Source organism: Tachyglossus aculeatus, chromosome X1 (genome assembly GCF_015852505.1).
Source record: "Tachyglossus aculeatus isolate mTacAcu1 chromosome X1, mTacAcu1.pri, whole genome shotgun sequence".
Classification (NCBI taxonomy): Eukaryota; Metazoa; Chordata; class Mammalia; order Monotremata; family Tachyglossidae; genus Tachyglossus; species Tachyglossus aculeatus.
This window is the reverse complement of record NC_052101.1, coordinates 134,388,818-134,403,964: the sequence shown is the minus strand read 5'-3', so window position 1 is coordinate 134,403,964 and position 15,147 is coordinate 134,388,818. Positions and strand designations below refer to the sequence as shown.

General features: G+C 50.8%; 1 protein-coding gene across 1 annotated transcript; it reads right to left on the bottom strand.

Moving 5' to 3' along the window:
- Positions 1–575: 575 nt before the first annotated feature.
- Positions 576–14,077, bottom strand: PDP2 (pyruvate dehyrogenase phosphatase catalytic subunit 2). Its single transcript, XM_038772835.1, has 2 exons — positions 13,974–14,077; positions 576–4,713 (listed from the first exon to the last, which is right to left on the bottom strand). Exon 2 carries the CDS (start codon positions 4,660–4,662, stop codon positions 3,085–3,087), a length of 1,578 nt encoding a protein of 525 aa, XP_038628763.1. The 5' UTR covers positions 4,663–4,713; positions 13,974–14,077; the 3' UTR covers positions 576–3,084.
- Positions 14,078–15,147: the final 1,070 nt, after the last annotated feature.

Sequence of the window (15,147 nt, the reverse complement as noted above, 5' to 3'; positions counted from 1 at the left end):
TCATGGGTTCAAATTCCGGCTCTGCCACTTGTCAGCTGTGTGACTTCGGGCAAGTCAGTCATTTAACTCCTCTGTGCCTCAGGTCCCTCATCTGTAAAATGGGGATTAAGACTATGAGCCCCCCTGTGGGACAACCTGATCACCTTGTAACCTCCCCAGCACTTAGAACAGTGATTTGCACATAGTAAGCGCTTAATAAATGCCATCAAAAAAAAAATCAGGGACAAGGAAGAAACAATACTCATTCTAGAAGAGTCCAGAGTCCAATGGTCTTCCCGGATTTAGATCTCTTCCGAAGAAACAAGACTCATTCTAGAAGAGTCCAGAGTCCAATGGTCTTCCCGGATTTAGATCTCTTCCCTCCTCCCCTACCCACGACTCCCTCTCCCTTCTGCATCGTCTATGCACTTGGATCTGTACCCTTTGGGCATTTGGTATTCACCTTCATGTCTGTCTCCCCTTCTAAACTGTTAACTCTAACTCTTTTTTGGTTGGGAATGTGTCTATCAACTCTGTTGTACTGTACTCACTGTACTAAGCACTTGGGAGAACACACACATATACAAACAGAGAGAGAGAAAGAGAGAGAGAGAGTGTGTGTGGCAAAAGAATGAATCCCATTGGTCAGGTCAGCAAGCAAGTTCAGCCTGAAGCATCAGGTTAAGAATAGTCCCATTAAGCCTCCCACCCTGACAAGACGGCTCAGACCTCTAGGCCAAGTCTAGAGACTTGCCGCTAATTGCACCAGGAAGTAAAGGCACTGTTCTGGGAGCCGTGGGGGAAACAAGTTATCAGCGAGCGGGACCACACTTGCTGTGGCACGCACTTCTTGACACCACAGAATGGAGTAGCGATTTCCCAATCTACTTTTACCCATCAGCAGTCTTTGAAAGTACTCTTTAAACGCTATGACTTTTGCCTCAAAGTTCCCCAAGTCCCACCCTACAGCCTTAACTGAGATAGTCCGCAGCCAGGAAGAGCGCACAGGAACAAAGCATCGCCGTCTCTTCAAGGAGATGTGGCAGTAAACGCTTCTTGGAAAGTGATGGAGACTGAGCAACTTCATCTGCCACGTTCATCTTAACCTGGGCTGAACCGTCCGTTGCGGCCACGGTTCCAGGAGCCGGATCGTCTGGCAGCTCGGGAGCGAGGACTTGCCTGGTCTCTCCCGTCGCCCTGCCGGTGCTACACGGAAGATGGAGCATTCGCGTAAAAGCTCCTTAGCCACATCTTGAATGAGGCAATTTGAGCGAGGAGATTTTTACCTCTCAGGGAGAGGGGGAGAAAATAACTGATACTGTTTTCAAGAAATTTCCATTGCGATACTAGCTTTCTCCCAGATTCGGCCACTCTAGAATGCATCCATCAGTCCAGATTCCCTCCGGCGCTGCAGTCCTCTATGAATCGCAAATTGGGCATTTACCTCTCAGGCAGGCGCTGAAGCAGCAAGGCTCCGAGCTCAATCTGTCCAAAGAGGTGGGCACTCATCCCTACCGAAATTCGAGAGTCTAGGGCGCCTTTCCTCCTCGGCCCCTAACTTAAGCAGCCCTGTAGGCGCCAGAGGGGCCACCAACTCGAGAGCCCGGCAGTAGGCTGCTTGGCTTTTCCCTTCAGAAAGGTAAAGGGACAGAGGCAGCACCTCTGGAAGTGAATCCCTTTAAGGGCCAGCGTGGCCAGGGTCAAAGAGTGCCTCCAAGCAAAGGCCAGCCGTGGCTTCCCCTGGACACCGAGGCCCGGATTTGTCTGCCTGGCAAAATGGAGCTGGCACCCCTGGATGGGTTACTGGAATGACCACCAGACATGGCTCAGGGCCAGCACAAAGGGCAAACTGGAAGAGGAGCTGGCAGAAGAAGAGGCGTTCGCAGTGCCCAGCCCAAACCGACGGCACCTCAGCACTGGGCTAGTGTCCTAACCGACTCTCCCCATCGCAGGTGGTTCTCCGGAGTCACAACCTCTTCGGTAAGCAGTGGCTTCTCCATTCCCACTTCCCAACAGCAATGGAAGTGGGATAATGGAAAGAAGGCACAGAAGCCAAACCCAACAAGGTCAACCTTGCCAGTAAAGTAGGAAGAAGTGCCTGGGGCTTCCTTTTCTTGTGTCTGGGAAAAGTGGAACACAATCCCTAAACCTGGAGGTGCCCCCGCGACCACGGGAGGCCGGGGCACATGTGCACACACAAACACGTGGAAAACTTCACACTACACCCCCACCTAGGAAAAAGGTTTTTGTGATTGGAGGCAGAGCCCCCTTCAAGTGTAAAGCAGAGAACTTGCAACATTCGATGTCCATCAGTCCCAAGGCACACTGAATCTCACCAGAGTTTGTTTGCCCCAGAAGAAAAGTCCCAGCTAAGCTCAACAGAACCTACTTCAGTGGAAAACAGTGGCCTGTAACTTGATGTTCAGCAAGTTGCCAGTGGGGCAATTTAAGTGGCCATGATCCAACTCCAGCAAATCAGGTCCACGCTCCATTTTCCTCTGGAATTCTAGCACTTTTCTAGGGGCCTTCCTTTGAGTGTTCAAAGTGATCGCACATCACCCCCAAGCTGGAACCTAGGGTCCCCCTAAACCAGCAGGCCCGCTCTGCCCATGGCCAGAAGTGGCGGGAGGCCGCTTCAAACCTTCTAGACTCCAACTCTTGGCTGAAAGGGAAGCTCAACTTTCCCCCGGGAAATGCCCTAACCTGGAGAAGAACGCCCAAACCTACCAGCAAGCTTGAAAGTATCCAGAGGTTTTCAGCAGAAGCTGAAAATGCAACCTAAGGGGTCTCCTAGTCACAGGTCAGGAATCTGCTCCTCCCTGCTCCCCGCCCCGAGGCCTGGAACCCCAAAGGAGTTGTTTCCACGGCGGCATGGCCTAGTCCACCGGCTGCATCGGGGACCTTTCTCTGGTTCCAATCCCTCCCTGGGGGTGGGAGGGAAGAGGGGACATGACGGGCCAGGACCCAAGTGGGTGGCGAAGCTTCCCAAAGGTCTATCTACCGATCCTTCTATGTGTTAAGGCCCACCCTCTACCAGAGAAAGTTCGGTTCTCATCCGCAGCTCGATGGCGGGGGACAAGAGAGCATCCTTGGTCCCAAATGGAGCTATTGGTTCCCTCGGTTGTATAGGTCAACGGTTTCAGAGTTAAAATAGACCACGGTCACGGTGACATCATCTCGATACATGCGGGCCAGGTCTTCGGGCAGAGTCAGCATGGCCACCAGCCTCTCCCGGTCAGTGTCCCCGCTCCCGTTGCTGCCAAGGGCGTGGCGGATCAGGTGGGTGGCGGCGTTCTGGTCACGGGGAGGTAGCGGCCCGGCCTTCCTCCGGCGCAGTGGGCCCGGCGTCCGGTCGACGGGCGGCTCCAGCTCTGGGGGACCGGCCCCCCCCAGGTGCCCGGCCACGAGCTTCACCACATCTTCATTGGCCAGCAGGTCCCAGAGACCGTCCGAGGCCAGGACGAGAAACTTATCCTGGCGCCGCAAGCGGTGGTAAGTGACCTCTGGCTCGGCCGTCAGGTACGGTGGGGTGAGGAGGTTCGGGGGGTCGTACTGGTAGATGTTGAGCGCCTCGACGTCGAAGCCCCTACCCAGGATGCTCCGCTGCAGCTCCCTGCTCCACTTGAAGCGGACGTCGCCGAAAGCCCGGGAGGGCATGAGGACGCCCAGTAGCCGGCCATCCACAACCACAGTCCGCTCCTCGGACGCCGGGTGCTCCTCCTTCAGCCGCGACAGCTCGGCCCGGTTCGAGGCGTTGTGGTCCCGGGTCAGGGGGAGGCATGACCAGGCCCCGCCTTCCTCCCGAACCCCCAGGACCGCCCGGCAGTCCCCGGCATTGGCCACGTGAAGGTGGAGGCCGTCCACATGGGCCACGCACGCGGTGGTCCCGGAGAAAGCCACCTGCAGGGCCAGGTTCCGCGTCAGCTCATCTTCCACGTGGGCCTGGACCTCCAGCGAGATGTCGGAGTCGAGCCGCCGGAAAGAGTGCTTCAGGGCTTCCTCGACGCTGAGCCCCGTTTCCGCATGCAGCTCCAGCAGTTCTTGCCAGTACACGCGGAGGTGGTCGGAGTGCAGGGAGGCCACCACCTGGGAAACGGAGTCACCCGCGTGCCTGTGCCACTGCAGGATGGGCAGCACCGGCTTCATGCACTCCAGGGCGTGCTCCATCTCCTCCAGGGTCCGGTGGGGCAGCAGCGAGACCGCGACATAGTAAAAGAGCCGCTCGCTCACCACCTGGGCACAGGCGGGGCCCGCGTGCCCATCAAAGATGCCAAACATCATCCCCCGTGTCTGCAGGCACGTGGCCGCACTCCTGCGATCCTCGTTCGGCGTGTTGGCGGCCAGCTGGTTGCTTTCGAACCTCAGCACCGCACGGCTGGGATTTCTCCCGTCACACTCGAGGACCTTATGGGACAATTCAGCAGCCCGCAGGACGTCGTCCACTTGGGCTGGGGACAGCTGGAAGTGAAACTCTTCCTCCGTGGAGGTGTGCCGCTGGGTCCTCACCAGCATCAAGCCGGCGCCGGCCCGCGAGGCCAGCGGCCCTCGCGAGAGACTCGTCCATTTCATCTTACTCCTCTTTTGGACGCATCTCGGGTACCCGCACCCTCTCCCTTGCAAAGTGGCGACAATGCCATTTCTCGCACAGTTCAAGATCCAGGACGACACAGTCCTTGACATCATGAAAACCCAAACTGGCTGGCCCGATTCCTTCAGGAAACCAGATTTCTCAACCTGAAAGGTAGACACGCCACGTTAAAATTGTCATCTGGGGAATTAAAATTCTGGGACGCAGAACACGTGGCAAATACATCGGGTAGCCCCAAGCTTAAAATGGGAGGGAGAAGAGATTTCCACATCAAGCTCCAGCCACTTTGAAGCAAGGTCTTATTCTTCAAGTACTTTTTCTGAGGCAGGAAAAACAAAGCAGCGTGGCACAGCGGAAAGAGCATGGGCTTTGGAGTCAGAGGTCATGGGTTCAAATCCCCGCTCCACCAATTGTATGACTCTGGGCAAGTCACTTAACTTCTCTGTGCCTCAGTTACCTCATCTGTAAAATGGGGATTAAGACTGTGAGCCCCCCGTGGGACAACCTGATCACCCTGTAACCTCCACAGCACTTAGAACAGTGCTTTGCACATAGCAAGTGCTTAATAAATGCCATCATCATTATTATTATTAATTGCTAGCTGTGTGACCTTGGGCATGTCACTCCCCTGTGCCTCATTTTCCTCAACTGTAAAAAAAAAAAAAGTCAGGATTCAATACCTGTTCTCCCTCCCACTGAAGACTGAGTCCCATGTGGGACAGGGACTGTGTTTGACACATAGTAAGCACTTAACAAGTACCATCAGAAGTTACCATTCAGGGGGCTCAGCACCACAGTCCGTCAGAAGCAGAGCCAGTAATGTTGTTTCGTCTCCCGGCCACCCTCGATCTCAACCTATGGTCTTCAGGAGGTAAGATTATCCAGGCAAGAAGTGCAGTTCTCCATTCATTCATTCATTCCTTCAATCGTATTTATTGAGCACCTACTGTGTGCAGAGCACTGTACTAAGCGCTTGGGAAGTACAAGTTGGCAACATATAGAGACGGTCCCTACCCAACAGCGGGCTCACAGTCTAGAAGGGGGAGACAGACAACAAAACAAAACATATTAACAAAATAAAATAAATAGACTAAATATGTACAAGGAAAATAAATAGAGTATATTACACAGGTGCTGTGGGGAGGGGAAGGAGGTAATAATAATAATGATGGTACTTGCTAAGTGCTTACTATGTGCCCAGCACCGTTCTAAACGCTGGGGTGGTAATAATAATAATAATGATGATGGTACTTGTTAATCAATTGTATTTATTGAGCGCTTACTGTGTGCAGAGCACTGTACTAAGCACTTGGGAAGTACAAGTTGGCAACATATAGAGACAGTCCCTATGCTTACTATGTGCCCAGCACTGTTCTAAACACTGGGGTGGTAATAATAATGATGGTACTTATTAAGCGCTTATTATGTGCCCAGCACTGTTCTAAGCGCTGGGGTGGTAATAATAATAATGATGATGGTACTTGTTAAGCGCTTACTATGTGCCCAGCACTGTTCTAAACGCTGGGGTGATAATAATAATAATGGAGGAGAAACACCTTGGCCCAGTGGAAAGAGCCCGGGAATCAGAGAACCTGGGCTCTAATCCTAGATGCCACTCCTTGCCTGCTCTGTGTGACCTTAGACAAGTCACTTCATTTTTCTGGGCCTTCGTTTTCCCTATAAAATGGGGATTCAAGTACCTTTTTCTCATTCCCCCTTACACTGGGAGCCCCATGCGAGGCAGGCAGGGACTGATACTGATCTTTCATTCATTCAATCGTATTTATTGAGCGCTTACTGTGTGCAGAGCACTGTACTAAGCGCTTGATCTGATTGTCTTGTACCTACCCCAATGCTTAGCATAGCACCAGACACACTGTCAGCACTTAACAAGCAAACTCCTGAAGCTCAGGTTTAGAGACCAGATCCCATGACCATCTAAGTCCTTGCTACACCCTAGCCCCAAAACTCCAAGCCACACCACCGGCCCTGGCTACATCTTGTGGTTTAGTGGAAAGAGCACGGGCTTGGGAGTCAGAGGTTTTGGGTTCTAATCCCGGCTCCACCACTTGTCTGCTGAGTGACTTTGGGAAAGTCACTTCACTTCTCTGTGCCTCAGTTACCTCATCTGTAAAATGAGGATTACAACTGTGAGCCCCACATGGGACAACCTGATAACCTTGTATTTACCCCAGCGCTTAGAACAGTGCTGGGCACATAGCGCTTAACAAATATCATCATCATCATCTTCGGGAGGGGTCCTGGGGTCAGGTTGCCCTGATTCCAGGAGCAACTGAGAGGTTCGGTGGCCACGGCCCATTCCAGGGATCCTTGGGCTCAACTATTCATTCGACCGTATTTACCGAGCGCTTACTGTGTGCAGAGCACTGTACAAAGTGCTTGGGAAGTACAAATCAGCAACATATAGAGACGGTCCCTACCCAACAACGGGCTCATAATCTAGAAGGGGGGAGACAGGCAACAAAACAAGTAAACCGGTGTCAACACCATTAGAATAAATAGAATTATAGCTACATACACATCATTAATAAAATAGAGTAATAAATATGTACAAATATACACAAAAGTGCTGTGGGGAGGGGAGGAGGAGGAGAAAAAGCGGGGGCTCAGTCTGGGAAGGCTTTCTGAAGGAGGTGAGCTCTCAGTAGGTCTTTGAAGGGAGGAAGAGAGCCAGTTCGGCGGATGCGTGGAGGGAGGGCATTCCAGGCCAGAGGTAGGACATGGGCCGGGGGTCGACGGCGGGACAGGCGAGAACAAGGCACAGTAAGGAGGTTAGCGACAGAGGAGCAGAGGGTGTGTGCTGGGCTGTAGAATAAGAGAAGGGAGGTGAGGTAGGAAGGGGCGAGGTGATGGAGAGCTTTGAAGCCGAGAGTGAGTTTTTGCTTGATTCGAAGGTTGATAGGCAACCACTGGAGATTTTCGAAGAGGGCAGTGACACGCCCAGAGCGTTTCTGTACAAAGACAATCCGGACAGCAGAATGAAGTATAGACTGAAGCGGGGAGAGACAGGAGGATGGGAGATCAGAAAGGAGGCTGATGCATTAATCCAGTCGGGATAGGATGAGAGTTGAACCAGCAAGGTAGAGGTTTGAATGGAGAGGAAAGGATGGATCTTAGCGATGTTGGGGAGGTGAGACCGGCAGCTTTTGGTGACAGACTGGATGTGTGGGGTGAAAGCGTGGTGTCAAGGATGACACCAAGGTTGCGGGCTTGTGAGACAGGAAGGATGGTAGTGCCGTCTACAGTGACAGGAAAGTCAGGGAGAGGACAGGGTTTGGGAGGAAAGATAAAGAGCTCAGTCTTGGACATGTTGAGTTTTAGATGGCGGGCAGACATCCAGATGGAGACGTCCTGAAGGCAGGAGGAGATATGAGCCTGCAGGGAGGGAGAGAGAACAAGGGTGGAGATGTAGAGTTGGGTGTCATCAGCGAAGAGATGATAGTTGAAGCTGTGGGAGCAAATGAGTTCACCAAGGGAGTAAGTATAGATGGAGAACAGAAGGGGACTGAGAATTGACCCCTGAGGAACCCCTACAGTAAGGGGGTGGGAGGAAGAGGAGAAGCCCACGAAGGAGACTGAGAATGAATGGCCAGAGGGATAAGAGGAGAGGACGGAGACTGTGAAACCAAGGTTGGCTAGCGTGTTGAGGAGAAAGGGATGGTCCACAGTGTCAAAGGCAGCTGAGAGGTTGAGGAGGATTAGGATAGAGTAGGAGCCACTGGATTTGGCAAGAAGGAGGTTATTGGTGACCTTTGAGAGGGCAGTTTCGGTGGCGTGTAGGGGACGGAAGCCAGATTGCAGGGGGTCTAGGAGAGAGTTGGAGTTGAGGTATTTGAGGCAGTGAATGTAGACGACTTGTTCTAGGAGTTTGGAAAGGAAGGGTAGGAGGGAGATAGGGTGATAATTAGAAGGATCAGTGGGGTCAAGAGAGGGGTTTTTTTAGGAAGGGGAGATGTGGGCATGTTTGAAGGCAGAGGGGAAGGAACCAGTGGAGAGTGAGCAGGTGAAGATGGAAGTTAAGGAGGGGAGGAGGGAAGGGGCAAGAGTTTTCAGAAGATGAGAGGGAATGGGGGTCGCACTTGAGAGGAGTGGGGAGATCTCATCTGAAGATACTGCTGGGAAGGATGGGAAAGTAGTGGGGAGGGTTGAGAGCCGGGGGGATGGAGACAGGGGAGGGGTGACTTTGGGGAGCTCAGACCTGATGGTGTTAATTTTACTAATGAAGTAGGTGGCCAGATCATTGGAGGTGAGGGATGGAGGAGAGAGTTAAGTGTTTAGAACGGCTGACGGGGGTGATGGGCATGAGTGTTAATAAGGGAAGAAAAATAGTTTTGCCTGGCAGAGGAGAGGGCAGAGTTAAGGCAGGAAAGAATAAATATGATTGATTGATTGATTGATTGAAAGGATAAATTGAAAGTGAACAAGGTTGGCTTGGTGTTTAGACTATTACCAGCAGCGTTCAGCAGCTCGAGCATAAGAGCAAAGGAGGCAGACAGTGGCAGTGATCCAAGGCCGTGGGTGAGTGGTGCAAGAGTGACGAAGGGAAAGGAGAGCGAGCGAGTTGAGATGAGTAGAGAGGGTGGAGTTGAGAGCAGTAATCTGGTCATCAAGTGTGGGTAAAGGGGACAGGGAGGCGAGGTGGGGTGTGATGCACTGAGAGCGATGGATGGGGTTGAGAGAGCAGAGGTCTCTGTGAGGGAGTAATATAGATTTACAGGGGAGAGGAGTGTGAGAGAGGAGGCAGGTGAGAAGGTTATTATCAGAAAGAGGGATTTCAGAGTTGGTGAGGGTGGAGATAGTGCTGCGGTAGGAGATGATGAGGTTGAGGGTGTGACCACGTTGGTGAGTGGGTGAGGTGGAGTGGAGAAGGAGGTTGACAGAGTCAAGGAGAGATAGAAGGTGGGTGGCAGAGGAGTCACTGGGGACATCCATGTGGACGTTCAAGTCTCAGAGGATCAGAGTGGGCATGGAAAAGGAGAGAAGGAAGGTGAGAAGGGGGTCAAAATGGTTTTAAAAAGTTGGAGGTGGGGTCTGGGGGGCGATAGATGATGGCTACAAGAATCTGGAGGGGGTGGTAGAGGTGAATAATATGGACTTTTTTATGGCATTTATTAAGCACTTACTATGTGCAAAGCACTGTTCTAAGTGCTGGGAACTTCAAAGGAGGGGAAGAAAAGGGAAGGGGGAGGAGAGATAATAATAATGATGGCATTTGTTAAGCACTTACTATGTGCAAAGCACTGTTCTAAGCGCTGGGGGGGATACAAGGTAATGAGGTTGTCCCACATGGGGCTCACAGTCTTAATCCCCAGTTTCCAGATGAGCTAATTGAGGCACAGAGAAGTTAAGTGACTTGCCCAAAGTCACATAGCTGACAAGCGGCGAAGCCAGGATTTGAACCCATGACCTCTGACTCCCAAGCCTGGGCTCTCTCCACTGAGCCACGCTGCTTCTCTAGTGCTAAAGCGACACTGGAGTGAGAGAAGGAAGCCAACACCTCCTCCTTTCCCGGGGAGTCTGGGGGAGTGGGAGAAGAGAAGCAGCGTGGCTCAGTGGCAAGAACCAGGGCTTTGGAGTCAGAAGTCATGGGTTCAAATCCCCGCTCTGCCACTTGTCAGCTGTGTGACTTTGGGCAAGTCACTTAACTTCTCTGAGCCTCAGTCCCTCATCTGTAAAATGGGGATGAAGACTGTGAGCCCCCCATGGGACAACCTGATCACCTTGTAACCTCCCCAGCGCTTAGAACAGTGCTTTGCACGTAATAAGCGCTTAATAAATGCCATTAAAAAAATAATAAAAATTATTATTAAAAAAATAATTTAAAAAAAGAGGCCTCCGCGGGAGAGAGCAGCAGAAGAGACTGTGTCATCCAGGGGGTGGGGGAGAAGAGGAAGAAAGCGGAAGAGAGTGGGAAAGGAACAGGTCTACTGATTACATGAGATAAATCTGCTCAGGTGACTGTGGGTCCACACAAAGTTTAAAGGGCAGAGGTGCTTGCTCCAGCTGAGAAACTTTGCCAGTTGGAAAAGCTCTGCTAGTCCCTCACACTCAGGCACCACCAATGATTAGCCGAACACCCACCCCAAAGCACCACTAATAGGTGGGTAATAATAATAATAATAATGGTATTGGTTGGGCACTTACTATGTGCCAAGCACTGTTCTAAACCCTGGAGTAGATACAAAGTAATCAGGTTGTCCCACTTGGGCCTCACAGTCTTAATCCCCATTTTACAGATGAGGGAACTGAGGCCCAGAGAAGTGAAGTGACTTGCCCAAGGACATACAGCAGACAAGTGGCAAGGTGGGGATTAGAACTCATGACCTTCTGACTCTCAGGCCCGTGTTCTACCCACTACAATAATTACAGCATTTGTTAAGCACTTACTATGTGCACTGTTAATGATGGCATTTGTTAAGCACTTACTATGTGCAAAGCACTAAGCGCTGGGGGGGGGGATACAAGGTCATCAAGTTGTCCCACATGGGCTCACAGTCTTAATCCCCATTTTACAGATGAGGGAACTGGGCAAGTCACTTCTCTGAGTCCCAAAGTCACACAGCAGACATGTGGCAGAGTCGGAATTAGAACCCATGACCTCTGACTCCCAAGCCCAGGCTCTTTCCACTGAGTCACGCTTGCCCAATAGAGCACAGGCCTGGAGTTAGGACATGAGTTCTAACCCTGGCTCTGCCACTATTCTGCTGTGTGACCTTGGGCAAGCTGCTTCACTTCTCTGGGCCTCAGTTTCCTCATCCGTAAAATGGGGATTCATTCATTCATTCAATCGTATTTGAGCGCTTACTGTGTGCAGCACACTGTACTAAGCGCTTGGGAAGCAGAAGTTGGCAACATATAGAAACTGTGAGCCCCGGGTGGGACAGAGATTATGTCCAACCCGATTTGCTGGAGACCAACCCAGCACTTAATACAGTGCCTAGCACATAGTAAGTGTTTAAATACCACAATTACCACTCCACCTCCCCCAACCCCAGTCAAATTTATTGAGTGCAGAGCACTGTACTAAGCGTTTAGAAGAGTACGATATAACATTCCCTGCCCACGATGAGTTTACAGTCTTGGTGGGGGGGGGGGATGCAACCCCCTACGACCCACAGCCCTCCCAACCCTGGGGCCTGCTACAGTCCCTCGCCCCCCCCCCAACCCCTGCCCGCTATAATTCATTCATACATTCAATCGTATTTATTGAGCGCTTACTGTGTGCAGAGCACTGTACTAAGCGCTTGGGAAGTCCAAGTTGGTAACATATAGAGACGGTCCCCACCCACAGCGGGCTCACAGCCAACATTCATTCATTCAATCGTATTTATTGAGTGCTTACTGTGTGCAGAGCACTGCACTAAGCGCTTGGGAAGTCCAAGTTGGCAACATCTAGAGACGGTCCCTACCCACCAGCGGGCTCACAGTCTAGAAGGGGGAGACAGAACAAAACAAAACATATTAACAAAATAAAAGAGAATAAATATGTACAAATAAAATAGAGTAATAAATACATACAAACATATATAGCATATATACATTATATATAATAATGATGATATTTGTTAAGCGGGTCAAGCACTGTTCTAAGCGCTGGGGTCGAAACAAGGTAATCAAGTTGTCCCACGTGGGGCTGACAGTCAATCCCCATTTTACAGATGAGGTGGCTGAGGCCCAGAGAAGTGAAGTGACTTGTCCAAGGACATACAGCAATCAATCAATTGTATTTATTGAGCGCTTACTGTGTGCAGAGCACTGCACTAAGCGCTTGGGAAGTCCAAGTTGGCAACATCTAGAGACGGTCCCTACCCAACAGCGGGCTCACGGTCTAGAAGGGGGAGACAGAGAACAAAACAAAATAAACAGAATAAATATGTACAAATAAAATAGAGTAATAAATACATACAAACATATATAGCAAATAGACTTTATTACATATAATAATGATGGTATTTGTTAAGCGGGCCAAGCACTGTTCTAAGCGCTGGGGTCGAAACAAGGTAAGCAGGTTGTCCCACGTGGGGCTCCCAGCCTTAATCCCCATTTTACAGATGAGGTGGCTGAGGCCCAGAGAAGTGAAGTGACTTGTCCAAGGACATTCAGCAATCAATCAATCGTATTTATTGAGCACTTACTGTGTGCAGAGCACTGCACTAAGCGCTTGGGAAGTCCAAGTTGGCAACATCTAGAGACAGTCCCTACCCGACAGCGGGCTCACAGTCTAGGAGGGGGAGACAGAGAACAAAACAAAACATATTAACAAAATAAAATAAATAGAATAAATATGTACAAAATAGAGTAATAAATACATACAAACATATATAGCAAATATACATTATTATATATAATAATGATGGTATTTGTTAAGCAGGCCAAGCACTGTTCTAAGCGCTGGGGTCGAAACAAGGTAAGCAGGTTGTCCCACGTGGGGCTCCCAGTCATTTTACAGATAAGGTGGCTGAGGCCCCGGGGAAGTGACTTGTCCAAGGACATACAGCAGACAAGGGGCAGGGTCGGGATTAGAACTCACGACCTCCTGACTCTCAAGCCCGCGTTCTAGCCACTACAATAATAACGATAGCATTTGTAGCACTGTAGCCCCCTTCCTTCCTCTCCCCCTCGTCCCCCTCTCCATCCCCGCATCTTACCTCCCTCCCTTCCCCACAGCACCTGTATAGATGTATATATGTTTGTACATATTTTTTTTTTACTCTATTTAATTTATTTGTACATATCTATTCTATTTTATTTTGGTAGTATGTTTGGTTTTGTTCTCTGTCTCCCCCTTTTAGACTGTGAGCCCACTGTTGGGTAGGGACTGTCTCTGTATATACAGCACCTGTATATATGTATATATGGTTGTACATATTTATTACTCTATTTATTTACTTATTTATTTATTTATTTTACTTGTACATTTCTATCCTATTTATTTTATTTTGTTGGTATGTTTGGTTCTGTTCTCTGTCTCCCCTTTTAGCCTGTGAGCCCACTGTTGGGTAGGGACTGTCTCTATGTGTTGCCAATTTGTACTTCCCAAGCGCTTAGTACAGTGCTCTGCACATAGTAAGCGCTCAATACGATTGATTGATTGTATGTTGCCAATTTGGACTTCCCAAGCGCTTAGTCCAGTGCTCTGCACATAGTAAGCGCTCAATAAATACGATTGATTGATTGTATGTTGCCAATTTGGACTTCCCAAGCGCTTAGTCCAGTGCTCTGCACATAGTAAGCGCTCAATAAATACGATTGATGATGATGATGACTGTACGAAGCGCTGGGGGGGGGATAGAAGGCTTGGCCCAGGTCACACGGCAGCCAAGTGGCAGAGGCGGGATTCGAACCCATGACCTCTGCCTCCCAAGCCCGAAATCTCCCTTTTTACCTGGACCACCACGCGACGGGCTGGGGGGGGGGTGGAGGCGAGAGTCCGGTCCGGCAAAAGAGGTCGTTTCCAAGCCCCCCTCGTTGCCTAACTAGCCACCGGGCCCGCTAACTAGCCACCGGGCCCGCTAACTAGCCCACCGCTCTGCTCCGTCCCCCCGTCCCGCACCTCCCCCTTGGCTCCCAGCCCCGGCGGCCCCTCCTCCTGCCGCGATTGGCTCCTACGTAGACGGGCAGGGAAACCGTCCAATCACAGAGGCGGATGCGCCGCGGAGCGACGAACTGAGCCCGCCCCCTCCCTGGCTCCCGCCCGGCCCCCCCCGCCTGAGCCGCCCGCGGTGGGACTGCTTAGGGAAAATCAATCAATCAATCAATCAATCGGATTTATTGAGCGCTTAAGGTGTGCAGAGCACTGTACTAAGCGCTTGGGAAATCCAAGTTGCCAACATAGAGAGACGGTCCCTACCCAGAAGGGAAAAAAGGACCGACCCCTGGCTCCGAAATATTTATCAATCAATCAATCAATCGTATTTATTGAGCGCTTACTATGTTCAGAGCACTGTACTAAGCGCTTGGGAAGTACAAATTAGCAACACATAGAGACAGTCCCTACCCAACAGTGGGCTCACAGTCTAAAAAGTGGGCTCACAGTCTAAAAATTTGACTTGCACATATTTATCCGATTTATTTGATTTTGCTACTATGTTTTGTTGGCTGGTCTCCCCCTTCTAGACCGTGCGCCCGCTGTTGGGGAGGGACCGTCTCTCGATGTCGCCAACTTGGACTTCCCAAGCGCTTAGTCCAGTGCTCTGCACGCAGTAAGCGCTCAGTAATAATAATAATGGCATTTGTTAAGCGCTTACTATGTGCAAAGCACTGTTCCAAGCGCTGGGGAGGATACAAGGTGATCAGGTTGTCCCCACGTGGGGCTCACAGTCTTAATCCCCGTTTTACAGATCAGGGAACTGAGGCTCAGAGAAGTGAAGTGACTTGCCCAAAGTCACACAGCTGACAAGTGGTGGACCCGGGATTTGAACCCATGACCTCTGACTGCCCAGCCCGGGCTCTTTCCACTGAGCCACGCTGTACGATTGAATGAATGAATGCATTCTAGACTGTGAGCCCACTGTTGGGTAGGGACCGTCTCTAGATGTTGCCGACTTGGACTTCCCAAG

Coding starts and splice junctions, on each gene's coding strand:
- PDP2 (XM_038772835.1), bottom strand. CDS start 4,662: ATGATGTCAAGGACTGTGTCGTCCTGGATCTTGAACTGTGCGAGAAAT.